General features: G+C 39.0%; 1 protein-coding gene across 3 annotated transcripts in view; it reads left to right on the top strand.

Moving 5' to 3' along the window:
- Window positions 1–446: 446 nt before the first annotated feature.
- Window positions 447–9,883, top strand: part of tasor2 (transcription activation suppressor family member 2) — a 32,375-nt gene continuing 22,938 nt past the window's right edge. For 2 of the 3 annotated variants that reach the window (XM_014147727.3, XM_014147726.3), the window contains exons 1-4: window positions 447–966; window positions 2,739–2,887; window positions 3,200–3,295; window positions 3,532–3,604. In XM_014147727.3, coding sequence (XP_014003202.3) covers window positions 939–966; window positions 2,739–2,887; window positions 3,200–3,295; window positions 3,532–3,604 — 346 coding nt within the window. In that variant the 5' untranslated portion in view covers window positions 447–938. The remainder of the gene's footprint in view (window positions 967–2,738; window positions 2,888–3,199; window positions 3,296–3,531; window positions 3,605–9,883) is intronic. The other variant, XM_014147728.3, reaches the window with a different exon arrangement.

Raw genomic sequence — 9,883 nt, 5'->3', positions numbered from 1 at the left:
GTCAGACGTCAGGACACGTCATCAGAAGTGTCCACTTAATTTGAGGGCTGAGGGGATAGGGTGTGTCTTTTAAAGGTTTGGAATGCACTCAGCCTTCCAAAGATTGAGCGGAAGTTTCCACTTTCAACCGTCCACTCTCCTCCCCTTTTTGCATTCGTCACTTCCGGTTCTCGTTGCATTAGCAGTTCGAGTCTTCTAATAATCACTCTATTGCGGCTTTGCCTTTTCAGTTAGATGAATGTTACGTTTTACAATCGAGGTGTAGACATGTATAACGCCACATAGATGAGATATATTCAGTGAAGAAGTGGAACTTTTCTAACTCATTTTCCTATTTGTAAAATGTCGGTATAAAATGCAGGCCTACTGTCAATGACAGTCTGCTCTAAATGCCTAGTACAGCATATGTTTGCCACACCATAAAATATTTTAATGGACATAATGTATCCATTCATGGACAGTTTTCAGTTTGTGCTTGATGTTCAAAAGCTCAAGCATCTACTCAACTGCGTCTACTAGCGGAGTGGAGACAAGAAAGCAAAATCAGTCTCAAAATGGATGCGGGGTGACATAAGTTTCTGTTTCTTTTTTGGAAGCACAACTTTACGTTGAGTTAATGTTACATTACTCGGTGAATATATCTATATATATGCTATTTGTGACAAATATCTGAGTATAGTGTCAGAAAAATTCACAAAATATCGAAGTGTGTTCTAATCGTGACGTTTTTCTTTTTCGTACTTCTTCCTGGTTGCAACGTATGTGGAAACTTGCCTTTGGCACAAAGACTTCGCCAAATAATTCATATGGATTGGCTACATTTTTCTCGTAATAGACAAATTAAAAGTATCGGAATGTCAATGGAAGACGGAGGTGGTCTGCGAATGTCAAGAGGAGAAAAAGGCACAAACTGATTTCATACGTTTTTTTTTTCAACCATGGAAATCGAGAATGGTGCCGCAAGAGGTGACGAATAGAGTTTTTGGTCAACCATAATTCGTTATCACTCTTCTAACACTTTTATATGATAGCTATTCATGATTTACATTTGACTATTTCGAGAATTGGTTGTAGTCATACATCATTGGGTTTTAGGTCTATTTATGAGTGTTACAGTGTTTACTGTATTTTGTCACGTGTGCATAGGTTACTGGTCTAACTTCACTGTCGTTAGAATTCGTAAGCAGCTAGAAAATGCGTACACATGGGCGAGACACTAGCTAGCACTCCAGATAGTGCAGTTCCATAGGTAAAACACTATTTTTGGCATAAATACACTACATGAGCAAAGGTATGTGGACACCTGCGCGTCGAACATCTCGTTCCAAAATCATAGGCATTAATATGGAGTTGGTCCCCCCCTTTGCTGCTATAACAGCCTCCACTCTTCTGGGAAGGCTTTCCACTAGATGTTGGAACATTGCTGTGGGGACTTGCTTCCATTCAGCCACAAGAGCATTAGTGAGGTCGGGCACTGATGTTGGGCGCTTAGGCCTGGCTCACAGTCGGCATTCCAATTCATCCCAAAGTTCAATGGGGTTGAGTTCAGGACTCTGTGCAGGCCAGTCAAGTTCTTCCACAATGATTTTACATTTTAGTCATTTAGCAGACGCTCTTATCCAGAGCGACTTACAGTAGTGCATGCATACATTTCATTTCATGCATTTTTTTATTTATAATTTTTTGTATTTTTTGTACATTTTTTGTTGTGTTTTTTTGTTGTTGTAATGATCTCAACAAACCATTTGTGTATAGACCTCGCTTTGTGCACGGGGGCATGGTGATCTTAGGCTAGTGTGCAGCCGCTAGGCCATGGAAACCCATTTCATGAAGCTCCCGACGAACAGTTAATGTGCTGACGTTGTATCCAGAGGCAGTTTGGAACTCTGTACATGCTACACGCTTCAGCAATTACCAGACCCATTCAGTGAGCTTGTGTGGCCTACCACTTAGCGGCTGAGCCGTTGTTACTCCTAGACGTTTCCACTTCACAATAACAGCACTTACAGTTGACTGGTGCAGCTCTAGCTGGGCAGAAATTTGACGAAATGACTTGTTGGAAAGGTGGCATCCAATGAAGGTGACATGTTGAAAGTCACTGAGCTCTTCAGTAAGGCCATTCTACTGCCAATGTTTGTCTATGGAGATTGCATGGCTGTGTGCTCGATTTTATACACCTGTCAGCAACGGGTTTGGCTGAAATAGCCAAATCCACTCATTTGAAGGGATGTCCACATACTTGTATATTGTTCTTTTAACAACATGCTCACCAGTATTTACGCCGACCTCAAAATAGAATATATAGAATAGAATGAAAATGGTTGTCACAAATGCAAGACACCTAGAATAGAATTGAAGACTGAATATAATCAATATGGTTGTTACAAATGCATGACACCTAGAATATAATTGAAAACTAAATAGAATCAGTATGGTTATTACAGATGCATGACACCTAGAATAGATTTGAAAACTGAATAGAATCAGTATGGTTGTTATAAATGTGTGACACCTAGAATAGAATGTAATAGAAAATACTATCATATATATATATATATATAATGGTAGTTACCAATGCAAGGCACCTAGTATAGAATAGACTAGAATATAATAGAAACAATTATATAATATATCAATATGGTAGTTACAAATGCATGGCAACTGTTGGTACAAAACATAACAATTTACAACCCTGCGGTAAAGTCACTTTTTAATCTTCATCCTGTTCCAACCACCAGGTGTTTTGTTACCTGTACTACCAGGTTCTGAGCCCTTCAACAACAGTATTCTGCCTCCACTGCAGAACATGTACATGTATGAGGAGTCGAAGCAGTCTTTCAGATACAACGCTGCTTTCTTGATAAAGAATACCACCCTGCAAGAACGGGTCAGTATATTTGACGACTTGGTAACTTTTCAATCCACCTGCCTACCCCTCAGTGCGCCGCCCCCCCTGACCAGAGAGTTCAGTTATTACATGATAATATCTTTGTAATACTTGATAATACATGATTGTACTTGTACTTTTACATGATAGTAAATGTGTTATATTTGATAGTACACACTATCTGTAATACTTAGTATTTATTGTGCTGTTCAGTCAGTTAAATACATGTTTACATAAAATCTCTTGACTTCTGCTAGCAAGATGTTGGTCGCATGCGACATAAAGAATGACCTCTTTCTTGTTGTTGGACAGTATGAGGCCTTCCGAACGGAAAGGAGAGGCATGGGATACTCAGAGGAAGAACTGGAGGAGTCCTATGGGTTCTTACTGTTTGACGACAAAAATAAGGTGAAAATAAGAAATAAGAAAAGAATATCAGTGAAGACCAGAATAATATCACTCTAAACACAATTATAACCATATCTACATGAATATTTCTGATAAAAAAGGAAAGAAAGTCACACACTGATTCCCTTTTTGTATGGAGAAACCCATATCTGTAATTTCTTGTCATAGAAAATACCTCAAAACATCCCAAGCAAAGTTACTGATCACTACTAATCAATTTTTTTTCTATTTTAAAGGCAAATAAACTGGGAGAAACTGGTGTACTCCCTGGTCACAGTACATGCTCAACGCTTGGAGATCCTTCAAAGGGTAAATGAGCTCCGCTATGTTGTTTTATAACTCCTCCGCCATAGAAAACGAGATGTCATCCACTGGGCACACCAGATAATTTCAACGTGGAAATTTGGGTCATATTTGGTTGAGACGTTGATCAATGACATTTAAACCTTTATTCACCCACTGAATTCCCAATATTTTATCACTACGCTTTCAACCATTTAAAAGTACAACCAAATTCCAATGGAAAAACAATGTCATCTAAATGTGTTATCACTGTGCTTTCAACCATTTAAAAAGCAACAAAGTTTAAATAGGAATACAATGTCAGACATTTTGTATTTATACAACAACTTAATGTATTATTACTGTGCTTCATCTAGTAGCACAACCAAATGACCTGGATTGCAGAGATTACATTAAAAGTGCAAGTGATCAATGCTTTTTAAGAGTGCGCAGATTATTATAGCAATTGTGAAGATTTTCACAGACCTGCGACCTTTGTGTGTCTCTTACACTAGTTGAATCTAGTTTTGAATGTAAATAATAATCAACCTCATTGTTATGTTTCTGTTGAAGTTAGTTTCTTGTCATAGAAGGGTACATGGGTACATAGAAGGGTACATCATGCATGTTGAACATGCATGATTTCTATGATTACATAAGAAGACATAGTAAACGTAACCTCAATATGTGGCCATGGATGTGTTACTTTAAGGTTGAATAAATACTGTTACATTAGTTTGTAAGACAGTCTTAACCTTTGGCTATTTACTGTATTACAAAAGTAATATTGAATTGTGTTTGGTTAACAACCAACCAAATATCAATATTTATCTAATGCTTGGATAGTTTCATCTGAGCCACTGGCTAAATCCTATTCTTTAACTTTTATTTTGGGTTTATTTGTAGAAGTGAATCCAGCATATAATTTGATAACTTGAAAGTTATTAGGCTATTTACTGTATTGCAAAAGTGATATTGAATTGTGTTTAGTCGTCAACGCAACCAAATATCAACATTTGAAGGAGATTTATCTTTTGTGTCACTGACTTAGTCTGGCTTTATTTCAAGTTTGTCTACAAATACAAAATGTATACGTTGGATTCACGTCTCCATCACAACCAAAAATCTAAGTTAAAGATAAGGACTAAATCCTATTTAAAAAGTGCATTTAAAGTTTGATTTGATTTAGGCATATTCTTTAACTTCGATTTTTGGTTGAGATGGAGACGTGAATTCAACATGTCACTTATTTATTTGTAGACAAACTGGAATTAAAGCCAGACAAAGACAGTGGCACAAATAGAACAATCCAAGCAGAAGATACATCTCCTTCAAAATATATTTGGTTGCATTGACAACCAACCACAATTCAATATCCAGTTTGTCTATAAATTAATAATTGATATGTCGGAATCACCTCTTCATCTCCACCAAAAATCAAAGGTAAGGAATAGGACTAAATCAAATCAAACTTTATTTAAAATACTCCTGAAAGTTTGATTTGATTTATTCCTATTATTTTACTTACATTTTTGGTTGAGATGGAGACGTGAATACAACATATTAATTATTAACTTGAAGATGACATTTTAACCAAAGTTTACAACCCTAGGCCTATATACAGTTGAAGTCAGAAGTCTGAAATGGGAAGTTTACATACACCTTAGCCAAATACATTTAAACTCAGTTTTTCACAATTCCTGACATTTAATCCTAGTAAATTATTATTATTATTATTTATTTCAGCTTTTATTTCTTTCATCACATTCCCAGTGGGTCAGAAGTTTACATACACTCAATTAGTATTTGGTAGCATTGCCTTTACATTTTTTAACTTGGGTTAAACGTTTCGGGTAGCCTTCCACAAGCTTCCCACCATAAGTTGGGTGAATTTTGGCCCATTCCTCGTGACAGAGCTGGTGTAACTGAGTCAGGTTTGTAGGCCTCCTTGCTCACACACGCTTTTTCAGTTCTGCCCACACATTTTCTATAGGATTGAGGTCAGGGCTTTGTGATGGCAACTCCAATACTTTGGAAGTATGCTTGGGGTCATTGTCCATTTCGAAGACCCATTTGCGACCAAGCTTCAACTTCCTGACTGATGTCTTGAGATGTTGCTTCAATATATCCACATAATTTTCCTCCCTCATGATGCCATCTATTTTGTGAAGTGCACCAGTCCCTCCTTTAGCAAAGCACCCACACAACATGATGCTGCCACCCCCGTGCTTCACGTTTGGGATGGTGTTCTTTGGCTTGCAAGCCTCCCCCTTTTTCCTCCAAACATAACGATGTTCATTATGGCCAAACAGTTCTATTTTTGTTTCATCAGACCAGAGGACATTTCTCCAAAAAGTATGATCTTTTTCCCCATGTGCAGTTGCAAACCGTAGTCTGGCTTTTTTATGGCGGTTTTGGAGCAGTGGCTTCTTCCTTGCTGAGCGACCTTTCAGGTTATGTCGATATAGGACTCGTTTTGCTGTGGATATAGATACTTTTTTACCTGTTTCCTCAAGCATCTTCACAAGGTCCTTTGCTGTTATTCTGGGATTGATTTGCACTTTTTGCACCAAAGTACGTTAATCTCTAGGAGACTTCCTGAGCAGTATGATGGCTGTGTGGTCCCATGGTGTTTATACTTGCGTACTATTGTTTGTACAGATGAACATGGTACCTTCAGGCATTTGGAAATTGCTCCCAAGAATGAACCAGACTTCTGGAGGTCTACAATTTTTTTTATGAGGTCTTGGATGATTTTTTTTTCATTTTCCCATGATGTCAAGCAATGATTTTGAAGGTAGGCCTTGAAATACATCCACGGGTACACCTCCAATTGACTCAAATCATGTCAATTAGCCTATCAGAAGCTTCTAAAGCCATGACATCATTTTCTGGAATTTTCCAAGCTGTTTAAAGGCACAGTCAAATTAGTGTATGTAAACTTCTGACCCACTGGAATTGTGATACAGTGAATTATAAGTGAAATAATCTGTCTGTAAACAATTGTTGGAAAAATTACTTGTGTCATGCACAAAATAGATATCCTAACCGACTTGCCAAAACTATAGTTTGTTAACAAGAAATGTGTGGAGTGGTTGAAGAACTAGTTTTAATGACTCCAACATAAGTGTATGTAAACTTCCGAATTCAACTGTATGTATTGTGTATTTTTAGTTGAACCCTGGGTTGAATTTAAATGCTCACAAGAGCGGAAATGCATTTCTTTTTAGCTGAAAGATGATGCCCATAGCTCACACATGATGTTGCACAACGCTTTACGTCAACAAGTCATCGTTTTAGTCAAGGTATGATATATTTGGGCTTGAAGTGGGAAAACCAAAGTTGTAACTTCAGATATTTTCCGTGTTACTGCCATGTGTTTCCCTTATGAGATGACGTGCTAGTACTTTTCAGTCTACGTTTCTTTTCGGGTCTGGGTTTTATTTGAATGTTACCACCACAATGCATGGCATTGTTTATTAATCAGAAACACATGCGAAGTTCTTCCTCGCGACTGAGCCAAACAACTTTTCGCCGTAGCCTACACTTGGCTGCCTGAGCTCCACTTTTTTTACCAGCAAATTATCATAATCCTTTAGATAATTTGGCAAGTTTCACTTATTATTTAGCTAGTCTGTATAAAACAAAGATAATTTTATAAATGATTAAATTGTGTGTGACATGACTGCATTTTGGATCCACGCTCCCCCCAAGATGAATGGTTTTGACCATGCTGCTTTGATTGGTGTCTATCCTATGTTGAAAAGGCACCCGCAAAAGAAAATTACACAAACTTGTTTATCTATTTTGTTGTGTTGTTTTCACATTTGTATTGATGTGTTCGATGCGCTCAGGATGTTGTTACATACACACTATGTATACAAAAGTATGTGGCCACCCCTTCAAATTAGTGGATTCGGCTATTTCAGCCATACCCGTTTCTAACAGGTGTATCAAATCAAGCACACAGCCATGCAATCTCCATAGACAAACATTGGCAGTAGAATGGCCTTACTGAAGAGCTCAGTGACTTTCAACGTGGCACTGTCATAGGATGCCACGTTTCCAACAAGTCAGTTCATTATATTTCTGCCCTCCTAGAGCTGCCCCGGTCAACTGTAAGTGCTGTTATTGTGAAGTGGCAATGTCTAGGAGCAACAATGGCTCAGCCGCGAAGTGGTAGGCCACACAAGCTCACAGAACGGGACCGTCGAGTGCTGAAGCCCATAGCACGTAAAAATCTTCTGTCCTTGGTTGCAACACTCACTGCCGAGTTCCAAACTGCCTCTGGAAGCAACATCAGCACAAGAACTGTTCATCAGGAGCTTCATTAAATGAAGCTTCAGCCTCACACAAGCCTAAGCTCACCATGTGCAATGCCAAGCGTCGGCTGCAGTGTTGTAAAGCTTGCTGCCATTGGACTCTGGAGCATTGGAAATGCATTGTCTGGAGTGATGAATCACGCTTCACCATTTGGCAGTCCGACAGACGAATCTGGGTTTGGCGAATGCCAGGAGAACGTTACCTGCCCCAATGCATAATGCCAACTGTAAAGTTTGGTGGAGGAGGAATAATGGTCTGGGGATGTTTTTCATTTTTCGGGCTAGGCCCCTTAGCTCCAGTGAAGGGAAATCGTAATGCTACAGCATACAATGACATTCTAGACTCTTCTAATGCCAACTGTAAAGTTTGGTGGAGGAGGAATAATGGTCTGGGGATGTTTTACATTGTTCGGGCTAGGCCCCTTAGCTCCAGTGAAGGGAAATCTTAACGCTACAGCATACAATGACATTGTAGACTCTTCTGTTCTTCCAATTATTTGGGATGAATTGGAACGCCGACTGCAAGCCAGGCATAATCGCACAACATCAGTGCCTGACCTCACTAATGCTCTTGTGGCTGACTGGAAGCAAGTCTCCGCTGCAAAGCCTTCCCAGAAGAGTGGGGGCTGTTATTGCAGCAAAAGGGGGACCAACTCCACATTAATGCCCATGATTTTGGAATGATATGTTCGACGAGCAGGCGTCCACATACTTTTGGTGATGTAGTGTATCATTTGTGGTGTGCATCATGAGCAAGGTCATTGTAGTCTATCATTTCACTTCTTCTAGCTTTGTGAACCATGGCATGAGCATGGCCTGACTTGACATTGCTGTACTGCAGCTGAATAGACTGCCAGTAGCATACCAAAGGTTGCACCGTGTCCATTACAATGTAGAAAAACTAAACTGGTCGAAACCGTTCAATTGTTTGGCAATCGATAATACCGGAGATTAATCTTATTCTTTGTATTTCTATGGCGGATTCGTGGATGCAATTTATGGAAGATGACAAAACTTTGGAGATAACAATACATGGCAAAGTCAGAGATACTGGCTTCCCCTATCCATCTGTGGCAAAGCTTTCCCTAATTGCTTGTTATGAGAAATCCAGAACCAGCCATAGCCTAGCCAGCTGGCTAATCCTTTGAATACGGTATAGTAAAAAACCTCAGCAACAACAGATAATATTAGCTAGCTAGATAAGGATAGCATTCTAGCTAGCTACGCTGACTGCTGTCTGTGCCTCTACTTGTTGTTATTTTTCCACTCCACGTGGAAATCACCACAATGTTCCCACCCCTAACTCGCGGATATGTATTAGCAGCCTTTGTCATTCTTCAGAGGTGGAACCTAAACGAGAATTTCCGCTCTGGGACAGGAATTACATTGAAATAGGGGAGGCATTGCCCTCTGGCGGGGGCCTTTAAAACAATAGATGTTGATGATTTCGCAAATGCTATATAGGCCTAAATAGTATTGTTGATGATATTTTTTAATTTTAATTTTACTAGGCTAGTCAGTTAAGAACAAATTCTTATTTTCAATGACGGCCTAGGAACAGTGGGTTAACTGCCTTGTTCAGGGGTCAGAACGACAGATTTTTACCTTGTCAGCTCGGGGATTCAATCTTGCATCCTTTCGGTTACTAATCCAACACTCTAACCACTAGGCTATATGACTTATAAAGTATGGGTACATTTAATTTGCTCTGTTAAACCTATGTTTTGGAATGACTTTGATAACAACGGTGAATCTATATAGTTATTAAGAGATTTCAATATTGATTCTCATGATAGCATATTGGTAGTAGTCAGTGACAAATATCAAAGCCAAGCAGGGCTGGGCATCATTAAAACCTTGGATGGGGGACCAAATGGATAACTGTAGATTGATTGGTTCTCCAGTAGGAGGTGCTGCTCATCCTATAGTTTTTTTTCTGATAGTGGATATAACGTTGGAGATCTGACGTTATTTCAACGGTACA

This window comes from Salmo salar, chromosome 16 (assembly GCF_965601325.2).
Source record: "Salmo salar chromosome 16, fSalSal1, whole genome shotgun sequence".
Lineage (NCBI taxonomy): Eukaryota > Metazoa > Chordata > Actinopteri > Salmoniformes > Salmonidae > Salmo > Salmo salar.
Note: the sequence above shows the minus strand (reverse complement) of the source record. Positions and strands in the feature narration are given on the sequence as shown.